General features: G+C 49.1%; 1 protein-coding gene across 4 annotated transcripts in view; it reads right to left on the minus strand.

Annotated features, from left to right (window-relative positions):
- LOC149339057 (paired box protein Pax-6-like) overlaps positions 1-13,854 on the minus strand; it is a 251,155-nt gene that overhangs the window by 46,537 nt on the left and 190,764 nt on the right. For all 4 annotated transcript variants that reach the window (XM_089547877.1, XM_089547875.1, XM_089547876.1 and 1 more), the window contains 2 exons: positions 10,948-11,316; positions 1,307-1,509 (listed from right to left, as the gene is read on the minus strand). In XM_089547877.1, the coding sequence (XP_089404003.1) occupies positions 1,307-1,509; positions 10,948-11,316 (572 nt within the window). The remainder of the gene's footprint in view (positions 1-1,306; positions 1,510-10,947; positions 11,317-13,854) is intronic.

Consider the following 13,854-nt stretch of genomic DNA (forward strand, 5'->3'; position numbering starts at 1 on the left):
CTCTCTCTACCAGGAGCAGTCATTAATCTAGCTCTCCTGGCAGCGGCAGCAAAGTTTACTGCCCAAAACGCAGTCGGTGCGATCTCTGCTCTCGAAGATGGAGCTCGCGGTCGAAGACAGTGGTTCTTAAGCGCGAAGAACCGCCATACTACTGAGTTCTCAGAGAATACGTTGAAACGGTCGCATCTATGGCAACTTCGTCGGCACAAATCGTACGCAGTCCACCAATTTGCTATTTGCTCCATTATGCGATTGAGAGGCTCAAATCCCAAATATATCTGAAATAACTGAGGCCGTAATCCGCGCGCCTGTCCGCTGGCTGGAGCCTTGTTTTGGCCAGTAACACCAGATAGTTGCAGCAAAGGCGTTGGGCAATCGCGAACAGATAGATAATCCCAATAAAAGATTTGCGAATTGTTCCCCTGAAACCTGAGAAATGATGAGAAGCACATGTTTCACGGCGAACAGAGCCCGTTTGAGTTCCGTATGCTTTTGTTTCACGCCAGAGAACTTAAAGGACAGCAGACACTTAACTTGAGCTGCATGTTTTCTTCTTTAAAGTGATGCGTTAGAAATTAGGGTGCACGGTTCACTATGTGATATGCGCCTACGACGCCTGCATAATTTATAATAGAATTTCTTCTCTCATGCTGTTTTGGTTTCATCAACCGAACTGTCCACTGTAACCGAACGCTGGCTGTGGCGTGTAGGACACGTGAAGCACTAAGAAAAAAAATGGAATGTAATCGCTGACACACTACAACATTTCAGCCAAGCTGCCTCGAGATTTGGAACGGCAAAAAACGACCTACCAGCAATTAAATAGCAGTTTTTTTTTCATGGTTCACGGGACCTGAACACAAACTACACGTCAACGCCATAGTTCGCTTGATGGGGCCGAAACAGCGCCAAGAAGAAATTCAATTATAAATGATTTAGCGGTCGCAGGGGAATACGCGTCCCTTACAAAAAAGTTTTAGACAGTCTATAGAGTGTCTGTAGACTTCTGTCTATAAAGTCTATAGACTGTCTACAGACAAAAGTCTATAGGCAATACAAATGCCGTAGACAGTCTATAGACAATCTATAGATTTATGGCCGTACACATTTAGTACACTTTTGTCTATAGATACTCTACAGACTATGAATAGACAAAAAGCAGTATCTATAGGAAGTCAATAGAGTAAATAAGAAGTCTTAGACTCTCTAACGCATCATTTGAAAGAAGAAAACCCGAAAGCAAAAATTTGGTGACTATGCTACCTTAAGAGGCACAGTATACTGGACGGGATGCAAGGATGCTGACCTGTACGCGTGCCTCGGACAGGTTGGTCTTGGAGGCGAGGCGTTCGCGGGTGCTGACGCAGGGGTAGTGCGTCTTCTCGAACTCCTCCTCGAGGACCTCCAGCTGGTCGGGGCTGAAGGTGGTGCGGTTACGCCGGAACTTGGGCCGGTCCGCCGAGTCCGAGCTGCCGCCTTCGTCGCAGCCACCCAGGCCATCCTTGTCCACTGCGCCATGGAATTGTTAGAGATGACAAAAACGTTAGGGGAGGGAGTAAGGACACTCGACGCATGCAAAAAAACTATTGGGAATAAACAATGGATACATTGAGGTTACAATTCAAGTTCGCGTACTTCAGTAGGGTTCGCACTGTCTTACGCACGTCCGCTCAGATCGCTCGCGCACCACACACTCTCGCTGCGCTTCCTGCCGCCGATGACGCACCGCACTCGCGATAAAAACAAACATCACAAACACAAACGGCGTCCTGACGGCGCCGGGAAGAAATGGAAGAGGATAGGCAGGCGATGCGGCATGCACTGTGGACGGACCGGCGCACCGAGCCAGATTCACGTGAGCGCCACTTGAGTCGAGGAGACGACTGCCGCCGTCTGAACGGCAGTAAGCGCCGATGAGAAATTGCGTCGTACGATCGCTTACAGAAAGGGAAAAAGAATACGCTCTGTCTGTCTAAAAAACTATTATTGTTGCATAATAGGTGGTTGACGCTTCGTGCCTTGCGAACAGCACCTCTCCGCGCTGCGCTGTCACAGGTATACATCTTATAGGTGAATCCATACTTTACGGAGTACACAGGGGAAAGATCACCATAACCCTTACAAGAATTTCTTTAGAGAGCCTATAGACTGGCCGCAGACTTCTGTCTGTAAATTTGATATACTGTTTCTGCCTGTAAAGTCGATAGACTGTTTATAGACAAAATCTGGAGGGTGATCTATAGGCAAAATCCCACAGACAGTCCACCTTAGACAATCCATAGATTATGGCCATACATTTTCAGTAGACCTTTGTCTACACTATGAATATACAAGAAATATCTATAAAAAGGTAATAGAGACTATAATAAGTCTATAGACCATTTTCATAAGGGAAGACAGCTCTTCTGGGTGACGATCTTTCCTTCTTGCACTCATCCATTCGCGCTGAATTAATCTCAGATGGCAGTACATTTACAGAAACACAGCTATACTCTAAACACGAATTAGCCTGTATGGGATTAAAAACAGAGTAGGCTGTCCACTAGCGCACCTACTTTTGGGGGTAAGGTATTCTGCCCACGTTCCGGAGTAGATTTCGATCGCTATATATACGGAATGCATACTCTTGTCAACGGAGGCATATTTCTACTGCTAAGCATAGCAACGTGTAGCAGTTAGCAATGGAAGGAAGCTTTTAAACGCAGCACCGGAGGTCCCGATGTTAGCAATTATAGAAGGCTGAAGCCTTGGTAAAAATCTTCGTAAGTGCTAGAACTTTTGAACGCCGTGAGCATTCCGCATTTTTAGTGATGGAAATCTACACTAGGGCTTGAGCGACACACTGTGCGCCTGAAAGGGAGGACACTAGGGCACAGCTTACTCCCTTTTTAATCTTTTATTTATTTATTTATTTATTTATTTATTTATTTATTTATTTATTTATTTATTTATTTATTTACAAATACCTTACAGGCCTCCGGGGAGGCATTGTGTAAGGGAGGTCAAATACAGAAGTTTGTGTAAAATAGGTTAGAAATAAAAAGCCTAGTAAAAGTGCGGCAAAAACAAGTGAGTTCATATAACATATCGCAGTTCACAAAAATTGGTAAAGGTACAAGGCTACTACGCGTCATGGAACAAAAATGGGTGAAATGCACAAAGAGTTACTTACACAAAAGCAAAAGAAAACATTTCAGGTATCCATGAGGGTAGCTGCGCATGAACAAAACCAATGAGACAAAAGTCTCAAGCAGCTAATTCGTGGCTACATAGGCTAATTCGTGTTTAGAGTGTTCCTATGCACTTGAGTGGTGGAATAGCAGCGGGGCCAGACTTCTGTACCGGCAGCATTACTCACAATTATTTCACACGCATGGACGGAATTCAAACAGTTAAAATATCGAGTTTTCTTTTTTATGTAGCTATTTCGTCACTATCGCTGTTTCGGCGATGTATATGAGACCCTGCAGGCCGGCGATGATCCGATCGCTACCTTGTAGTATACCATCATCACTTGCTCGATGAGGCACGCCACGGATGCTATTTTAACGAGTGATTTGTCGTCTCTGTTTGGTCGACGGCAGTAACGCTGCCAATTTCAGGTCCGTGAATATTGAAATTTTATGCATAAAACCACGCACGCCGACAGCTCAGTAAAAAGCCTGGACTTAATTTCTTTCGGCTGCCATGTCGGCCACAAGGAATTCCAATTCCTTCGCTACTCGCATGTACGCGACGACGTTTCTGATACGTGTTTTTTTCAATTCAAGTTACCCCTGAAAACCTTCAAGTGGAGCGAGGCGAGGTTTAGATTAAAAAACATCAAGCAAATTAAACATTATTTCTTTTTCTGGGAATATGAAAGGGCGGCGGTGCATTTTATGCCTTTTGCACATTTTGTACAAGATTATAGATACATCGCACGTTTTCCCACGGAAAGTTTTTTTTTGTTATATTCGCGCGTTTTGTTTTACGTGCTCAATTCTCCACAAGTTTGATTTTAAAAATGAAAAATTAAAATACAACAATCAAAATCAAAATCACGAAATGCGCAAGCACACGGTACCCGCCGCGGTGACTCAGTGGTAAGGCGCTCGTCTACCGAGCCGGAGTACCCGGGTTCGAACCCGACCGCGGCGGCCGCGTTTAGATGGAGGCGAAACGCAAGCGGCGCCCGTGTGCTGTGCGATATCAGTGCAGGTTAAAGATCCCCAGGTGGTCGAAATTATTCCGGAGACCTCCACTGCGACACCTCTTTCTCTCTTCCTTCTTTCACTCCTACCTTCCTCCCTTCCCTTACGGCGCGGTTCAGGTGTCCGCCGAGGTATGTGAGACAGATACTGCGCCATTTCCTGTCCTCAAAAACCAAAAAACCAAGCACACGGGTCCGTACCACGTATCACCTTAGACTGCGGCTTTTCCGCGTGTCTGCGAGAATACAATCATCAACACGTGCTCTTAGGCTTTTTCTTGCGAAGGCTTCGAGGGCTGTGCAGTTGGTTAGTAAATCCGTGAGAAAACCACCCTAAGAAGAAGCCGTCCCGTCGCGCTCACGCGTCAGTGCGAGTTAGTTGAGACACGGGGTATGCAGATATGAGCAATACGCTATAGTGCCAGCACCCTGCGGTTCTTCTGGCAGCCGGCCAGGGGACGTCCGGCCTTTTCCTGTCTCTCCTTTCCCATCGGCGATGTACTTTCACGCGTCCTTCGTCACCTGATTTGCGTCGCGACCGCCGCGAATGTGACGCGCGTGAGCCCGCAACCCTAACGAACGTCACGCGGTGGCCAACAGGTCTGATGACCAGCGTGATATTTCACTTCCTGCCGGTGGCAGAATTATATACCTTGGGGGGCAGGGGCACTAACGGCAGGGAAATCTGAGTGGTATATATTATCTCGCGATGCAGAGGATGTCGGCGAATACCGAATGCCTCCGCGGTGGCTCAGTGGTTACGGCGCTCGGCTGCTGACCCGAAAGACGCGGGTTCGATCCCGGCCGCGGCGGCCGAATTTCGATGGAGGAGAAATTCTAGAGGCCCGTGTGCTGTGCGATGTCAGTGCACGTTAAAGAACCTCAGGTGGTCGAAATTTCCTGGGCCCTTCACTACGGCGTCCCTCGTAACCTTGAGTTGCTTTGGGACGTTAAACCCCAGTAACCAATAACCTAACCAAATGAAGATATCTGGGGCTGTACAGAGCGTGTACTCCAGGCACACATTTTACGTCGAATTTCACACCTCTAGGATGTGGGTTTGAGAGCGGTGCCCGTCACAACCAGCGTCGTCGCTTCGGCGGACCCGGTTGTTGCTACACGCGCCTGTCTTTCCTCTCGCATCTTTCACCTCTCTTCTGTCTGCACGTGGCAGCGATTGTGGCTCGGCTCGGGCCAGTGATCAGGCCCGTACACTTTCTTTTTCATTCTTCCCTCAGTCGCAACAGCATCAACAACAACCCACCTCTATACGTCGGTACGCCGTTTTGCATGTATGGTTAGGTGGCAGGTTAAGAGGCTAAAAGAGATCGGTACATGCCGAACAAGCAGAGATGTGAGCAGCACGCTTTGTAAAGAGCAGCGCACCTTTATCGTCAACGCACTTATTTTTTTCACTTTCCTGCCACGCGACACAAGCCCATAAACGAAAATGTGACTCGTGGGTGTCTCTTGGCCTTTCTTCCGCAACTGCCATGAGAATTACCGGCCATTATGCAATCAGGATAGTACAGCCGTTTCAGTGGTAGCAGTGGCAGCGGCAAGTGCAACGCGCGTATATCCTTGCAGGCGGAGAAAGTTTCGTAACGGCAGAAAAGCTATTTCTTCGCAGCAGTACAGTAACAATAGTTGTAGCATTCTTGGGAAAGATTCTCAGACTGTCCAAGAAAGTGCAAGAGCAAAGCGCTGCGAGAGGCTGTGGCTCGAGGGGAATTGTCTTCCACGAACTTGCCGTATTCAAACCAACGACCAAGTATTCAACCAATTTTATTTGACAGTGTCGCACAAAAAGGCGCCTTTATTATTTTTTTTTCCGCATGCGGCAGCGGCGAACTGTCACTCCAGTGGGTGCGGCTGCTTCAGAACTTTTTCGGAAACTCTGTCGCAGTATTATGTTCAATAAAGACAACGTGCTCGCTATCAAGATACCTCTAAAGGGAGTCAGACGCGGATCTGAGGCCGGCGCGTTTCATCTGCGCCGACAAAGGGAGTAAGAAGCGTATAGAGGCGTGGCATAGCTGTAACTGGCCGGGCTATCCCGTCACACTCGTTATCTTCTTTTTTTATCAACGCATTCGTGACACCTATTCGACTGGACGTATTTGATGTAGCATATGCGCCCACGGCGAAGATTCAGGATGGAAACGCCGCCAATGGTCCGCTTTGGGGCTCAATTAAAAAGGCGCCAGAGCTTTCCAATGTCCGCAAGGAAAAGAAAAATGCGACGGAGGGTCGGCAAAGCCTCATTCGAATCGGCCGGCGGCGGACGTCTCCAACGTCTCCCCTGATCACCTATTTCGCCTTTCTTTTTTCCTTTTTTTTTGCGGGCTGACTGTCCTTATGGGGGGGGGGGGGGGGGAGGGGGGGGGGGGGGGGACCCACACTACCCGGCGTTCGTATATAATTTAGCGGCGACATTTCTCGGGCTGTCTTTCTTGCCCCTCCTCGTTCTCTTCTTCTTCTTTCTTACTTCCTCGTTCTCTCGTCCTGCCCCATTATCGGTTAGTTAGCGCCGGATTGGGCGCGAAGGCTGGAAAAGGCGAAGGCGGGCACGCAGTGACACCCCGTACAGTCGTTGCGCCGCCGTTACAGCTCGCGCCTAGCGCGTTTTCCTCACAGCTGGAGCTCGCGCACGACTTCGATTTGACTCCGGGCGCGCGCGCGCGAGGCAGGCGTGTTCCGGGGATCGCCGCGCGCGACAGCTGCGCGCGAGGACTGACTTGGCAAAGTCGCCTAGTCATCGCGCTTAAGGGTCGACGCCGCCGCCGAGGCCCCAACAAGGCCGCCTCGCAGCCGTCAAGCGTTGCGGCATATCGTTGGCGCGCTCGCTCGCGCTCGCCCCGAGCTGCGCAGGGGCAGGCTTGTCGCAGCGTCGTCACGCCTCGCGACTGGCGCCGATCACGACTGTGGAAGGGTCGTAAATCTGCCGCCCCGGCGTGCGCCTGCCCCTCTAAGGTGCCCGACGCGGCACCACGCCTTTCCAGCGTTCATTTTCTGTTACTACTTTTGTTTTGGTTTTTTAGCTGCTGTTGCTGCTACTTCCACGGCCCGCGCAGGTTGCGAAGACGCAAGTTTAATATTCGGGCAGACCGCCCTCCGTCTAACCGCGTGGCAATTCGTGTTAGCGATATAGCGCTCTTGGCGCCCGCAGGAGTGCCTGTCCGCTTGCACTTTATAGGCTGCATGTAATTTCCTACTCGGAGATTGCTATAAAGAGATCAGCGGGAAGCAAAAAGAGAAAATAGGACCAGGGATTACGGCTTTTAAAAAGTAAGTTCGTTAGTGGGAGATGGCGCGGCGTGCTGCAGCACTGTGTGATATAGTTCGCGAGCGAAATGGTCTGACGAAAGCGGAATTGTTAGGAGAGCGTTATCATCATCTGTTGTACGCCTGCGTGTCGGTAAAAGCATGCAGTGCAGCTCGTACGGTATCGAGTTCATTGGGGCTTCGATGTGCAGGAACATTATGTTGTCGACTGGCGCGCATGGAGTGGCTGCATGATGTACCGGTGGCTGCTGCTGACACGGTCGCAGGCCGTTGCCGACTCGTTACGTATAGACATGCGGATACGACATGGTCAGCTGCAGGTCAGCTTACTACACAGCACGTGTAAGGGTTCGGTAGCGTTCGCGGGGGTCATCGGAACGCGGCTGGGGGTGCTCAAAGCGAAGCGTCTCCTTTCTTGGAACGCGGCTGCTCGCGAACGCGCCGGCAGGTATACGGGTGTCCCCCCACCCGCGGTACTGATTCGCACACGTGCTGGCACGGATGTCTATTTGTGTTTGTTTTTATTTTGTGGTGGAGAGAGTGCTCTACCTTACGGAAGCTGGAGGGCTGGCCATGCCCTGGATGAACCAATGATGTTAAGGCCGCAACATGATTGGAAGCTACGGAATGTGGGCCAGGCCTTTAGGGCTTTAAAACTGGACCCCGGAGCTGGAAGCAGGGTTCTGCGCTAAGGTCAGATGCAACGCATCTTCGGCAACGCCGAGTAGGGGCCTCCCCTAGTATTAGCCAGATCCACCTTTTTGTTGTTTGTCTTTTGCCGTTTAATTTGTCTCGAGTGTCTAAACTTCTGTACGCTGTAAATATCTGTACATAAACCTCAGTTATTGCCTTTTTTTTATCCCTGCGTGTCAACTGATCACAAGAGCGTCTCTGACGTGGCACCCCTGGTGCGAAGAGCTTCAGTTCGAGTTACCAACCGTCTCTGGCGGTGCACCTGTGGTGCAAAGAAGAAGAAGAAGAAGAACCTGATCTTTACTGCACGGTTTCAGATTCTCCGGTTATATATTACCTGCAGTCGTCTGCGACATTCATCACGAGTGCCCGTCGTTGTGAACAGAACAGATTAACAACGAGAATAAAAATTTACTCCTGCGTATAAATTACTACATCAATTTGTCAGCGTTTAGCAGTTGTGTGTGTGTGATAGTCGAGAGGTGAGTGACTTTAGATAGTATCGGCTTCATTAGCCGGAGGTTGAGTGCTAAATTAAACGCTTTTCAGCTTGCATGAGGTCACGTACTCGTCGGTGGATCACGATGTCAATAAATCTACTTGAGAGTAAAAACAAAATTCTGGAGTACACGCTCTTATGTTGGAAATACCAGAACAAAGCAGTCAGCTGCCGGCCTAACGCCACGTATCTATACAAAACATTTTTACTCTAAAGATGCTAAAGATGCGTTGCTGAGCATACCAGCGCTTCTCTACTCCCCGCGTTAAGCCCACGTCGAATTCCAGATTCTGAAGTAGCGTGTCGGTTCTCGAATCATCCAACGTCTCCAACGGCCTCGGTTTCATGTCAGACAGCCGACTCGCTTGCCCCAGTGTAGCGCAGGCCCACAGAACTACCGCTGTAATAAGCTAGGTCTAATAAGTTCGTATGATCGGCATAAGCTACCTAGCTAACTTTTGAGTTTGGTTTCTTTTTAAGGCCCTTTTTACTACTGCTAAGTTGGTTTGCCCACGCTACACTTCACGCGACTAATGACGTCACAATCAGACGAAGTGCCAGCCAGCGGTTGACAAGTGTAGGGCGTGTCACCACTATGTAGACATCCAGTACGCGCGTAAAACACACGAACTGCGCCTGCATTTAGCAGCTGTTGGTACTAAATGAGGCCACCTATCGCTGTCGTAAACACAGCTTCACTTTTCTGCAAAAGGTCGCTGCTTGCCGAGACCTATTACGCATAACGAAAAAGACCGCCAAAACGTTCGCGCTCGACTTTCTAGCCCGAACGCAGGCTCTCAAAAGTACTCGCTCGAGCACGCGCCCTCGAAACACAAGCTGTATACACGGTCTCACAAGGCACGCGCGGTTACTTGGCTGAGTCGTTACCGTCCTCGTTGGGAAAGAGAAGCTGAATGTCATTACAAGGTATACGGCCTGTCAAGGAACAGCGTGCAATTTGAGCCGGTCGTGAAAAACGCGACGCCAATGATTTAGCGCCGCCTGGGCTGCATGCATGCGTTTCGCCTCTCGTGTACGCAGCATACACAAGCAGGGCGTCCAACGTAAACCTGCTCCGAAAAGCATTTTGACTGCCTCCCTTTGAAACGAGCTAAAGCCTGGCGTAACGCCGGTAATAGCCGCACACGCTGCGCACTTAACGCAGCAAGGACTTTGAAGACGCATCTTCTTGATGACGCGGCGACGAAAGTTTCACAGTTTTGCGAGCTCTATACGACAACGACAACTCAGCACGAGAACGATCATGAGAGGCAGTAAAGTTTTAACCACCTCGGGAGAGATCAGGACGCGAAACTTAACGCCAGTGTACTCTGTTCCCTGAAAACGCATCTGTGTTTATGTAGTAATCCTATAGTATAGGGGGAGCTGAAGTGAGTACAGCAAGCAGCCAAGGAGGAGTTTTTGCGAACGGAGCTGAACTGCGGTATAGCGAGTTACAAGTTCAACCTAGAGTTACTGTATATGCTACCAAAGGTACCTTTGGTAGCATATACAGTAACTCTAGTTCAACCATGACTTACGCGCCGCCTGGCTTGTCTGTCTGCCGATTTTTACGGCGTGCTAAGATAACGCTTTCCGTTCGTATCGCAGAGCCTGTCGAAATATTCAACGTATGCGCTTCTCAAACTTACATGAAATTTTGATCCAAGGAACAATAATCCCCAACCGGGCTTGCTGAAAGCACATACTAGTAATCCAAGCAATTGCTTTCTCATTTCCTCAAGGGTTTTCCACCGGTTTCAAATAAGTGCAACTTTTCTTCCAACCAGGTGCTCGCATTTCTCTGCAATAAAAAGCTTTAGGGAAAAGGGCCTTTGTCGTTGATGCGCAGCAGCTCTAATATGCGGATTTAGAGCTTTAGGGCAGAGTGAGCGTCAGCATTTACGATCGCACTGCGCATGTGTAGAAAGACGCCCTGCAGAATCGGTACAAAGCCAGTTCCTGTACGTGCTCTCTCTCGCTCCGAACCGACTCCAATCCGACCCGACACTTCCGAGCGTTTCGGGTTCGGTCCTGCACGCGGCGAGTTGACTCAGCCCGGTCATCTATAGTTTTCACAGTCATATTTAAGCGCAAAAGACGGGACGACAGAAAGATAGGACGAACACGGGCGCTACTGACAACTGCTTTATTGAAGCGAGAACGAGGCATATAAATACGGTTCTGGCCTGCGCCAGCGCTACCTACCAAGGCTACCTACTATAGTGTTTACTTGAAAACAACATTCAGGCTCATAATGCTCGTGAATTATACTCACGGTCGTCTCCAGTGCGCGCCCTGAAGGCGGCGGCCAGCGCAGCCGGGTCCGGGCTGGAGTTCGCGGGACTCGAGCCCACGCCTCCGGCACCGCTCGCCCCGTGAGGCGCCGGTCCGTTGCCGGCCACGGGTGCCGCCAGGAAAGGAGACCAGAGGGCTGCGGGTCCTCCGGCTGCCGCCGCGGCCGCGGCCGCGGCTGCCGCGGCGGGCGACGGCCAGGGCAGCGTGGCGGCGGCGGCTGCCGCGTACGGGTGGTACATGGAGTAGCCGGCGGCGCGCGCGAACTCGGCCGCGGCGCGCTCGGCGGCGCGGTTGCGCAGGATCCTGTTGATGGAGCTCACGCTGGGCGCCGTGTTGTTGCTGCACACGCCTGCAGGGGGAAGGGAAAGGTGAGAGAGAGAGAGAGGCTCAATAAGTGGCAGATCCTTTCTTTAGCATTGTTCAATATTGTTCATATATATAACGCTCTTTTTTATCTAGGGATTGTTTTTTTTTATTTCTTCACTGCCCCACCTCTTCAGTAATGCGAAAGCCCTGAGAGAGAGGCTTGAAGTGGCAGATCCTTTCTTTAGCATTGTTCAATATTGTTCATATATATAGCGCTCTTTTTTTATCTATGGATTGTTTTTATTTTTTCACTGCCCCACGCCTTCTGTAATGCGAAAGCCCTGAGGGTAAAATAAATGAAAGGAAATGAAATCCGTACCGAAGCTGCGCATAATTTGCAAAGTACCACGTTTACCTGATAAAAAAAATAGACAGGCGCTACACTCCAAGCACAAAGGAGTAAATACAGAGTAAGTTGTCCTCTAGCGCAGCCCTCTAGTGTGCTAGAGGAGAGCTTATTCCCTTTTTACTCCCACATAGGCGTATTCGTGTGTAGAGTGTACACACGGGGTTTAGAAGATCGTGGACCAGAATGTAAATCTCCATGCAGGGCAGCCTATCGCAAAAACGGAAAAAAGAAAAAGGAAAAGGAGGCGGTAGTGTGCAAGGAGAGGACGCACAGAGAACGACGATAGGTCGATACGGTTCAGGTGGATCCCTGGAGATGAAGCAAGGTGTTTCCGCACCATGCCTTGCTCAGTGGCCACTGGCGTGAATCGCAGCCGAGAAGCGGCGGCGATATGTGACTCACTCGTGCCGCAGTTCATATTAAATCGCACGAGGAGAGGGATTGTATGGTTAATGGTTCGCTAGCTGAAATCCTCAGTTAATCGTATATACAGCAGTGTGCTGCGACCATTTATCCCTTCAACCTTCATTTATCCATCCAACCTCTATATACTACAATGCCATGTAAGTACGCGAGAAGCGGAATAAAATTAGCGGACGCCTAGGCAAATGCCCAGCCTGGTTTGGCGATAGCACAAAGATCTCGAAACTATAGGGGTACGCGAATATTCGTAAATTTCGAAAGGCGAATCGAATATCCTCCTATTCAATTATTCGAACGAATCAAATAGTGCTTGTTCAAAATTATTCGAAACGAATCGCTTATGTCCTAAGCTTTTCGAATAATTGGCACGAAGTTTGGAAAAGGCCCGACGTATTTATCTTCTACGGCTGTTCCAAAAACGGGACAACACACCGACGCCGCATACCGTCCTGCCGGTATGCGCGGCATGAAGGGTTCAGCGTCGCGGCGTGGTCCATTCGCGTGGCGGCATTCAAAATGCTCACACATGGCATCTAGCACTGGACGACGCGGCAGGCAAATTCGGCAAACCCAGCCTTGATACCCCATCTTTGAGGCCATGGCTCAAGCATGTATAGCTGTCGCCCAGTCCAGGTTCTCTTTCGTTACAAGAGCAAAATGCAATTTTCCTATGCGTAAAACTTGACGATCATAGAGTTATAACCGTGCCACACGCGCACAAGAAATGGCAGTAAATGCTTAAGGTCTTAAGTTTGTTAATGCCATTATTTCCGGAGTTGGTGCTACACGTCCACTTTTAATGCCATCATCGAAAGTGACGATGACGATAACGCTTGCAAGGCCGTCAAAAGTATCATCTGAATATAAACATTGCTAATGAGCACAATATATCGGGAATGTTGTTCAAATGCAATGTAAAAACGATTTTCCAGAAAATACGGCTGTTCCTGCTTTGCAAGTCGAAAAAGTAGCCATAAACTCGCATGCCAGCACACAAGTCGAGAGTACCTCTCAATAAGGCTGGTTAAAATGGCGCTCTTCGCATCGAAAATGCGGTATAGTTGCCTCATCTGACTGGAAGTTAAGAATTAACTATTTCCTACTGGTTAGGAAGTTGTTACTAACAAAGCTTCATGTTTTTCTGCATGTGGAATGGGAACGAGAGTACGCATTGCACGGGCGAATGAGTTGTGGCTAACTCAGTAGGTCGCGAATGGAATTAAGGCTAATGCCATTAAATTTCTGCGTGCGGCACCGCACGAATGCCATTAAAACTTAAGGCAGTAAGCACTTAATGGCATTAAATCTGTCCGTGTAGCACGGGTATTATACACTGACTTCGTGTTGCGGCCCCTCAGTGAAGATCAATGTTGCGTCTTTTAGTTATAGCACCATATCGCAGCACCTTCGCCGCCGTTTAAACGTTTCGCTCGATTGCTCGTTTTGCACAAATATTTACACAGGTAGCGAATATAAGTACAAACATTCGACTAGGATTCGATTCGGTTTTTAGTTTAACTATTCGCATTCGATTCGGTAGCGAAGCTTGACAATTCGTATTCGATTCTGTTTGGACAAGTATTATTCGCGCACCCATAAATGCAACAAAAGAGCACTCGTTATAGTTTATGACATCTCGATAGCTATAACTCCAAAGTGAACCATTAAAAGCAGTACACTCTAAACACGCACTCTGTTATCAGCTCACTAACTTTTTACTCATTTCTCTTTATAGTGTGCAAGAGCGCC

This window comes from Amblyomma mixtum, chromosome 6 (genome assembly GCF_055824585.1).
Source record: "Amblyomma mixtum isolate Tamu chromosome 6, ASM5582458v1, whole genome shotgun sequence".
NCBI classification, from domain to species: domain Eukaryota; kingdom Metazoa; phylum Arthropoda; class Arachnida; order Ixodida; family Ixodidae; genus Amblyomma; species Amblyomma mixtum.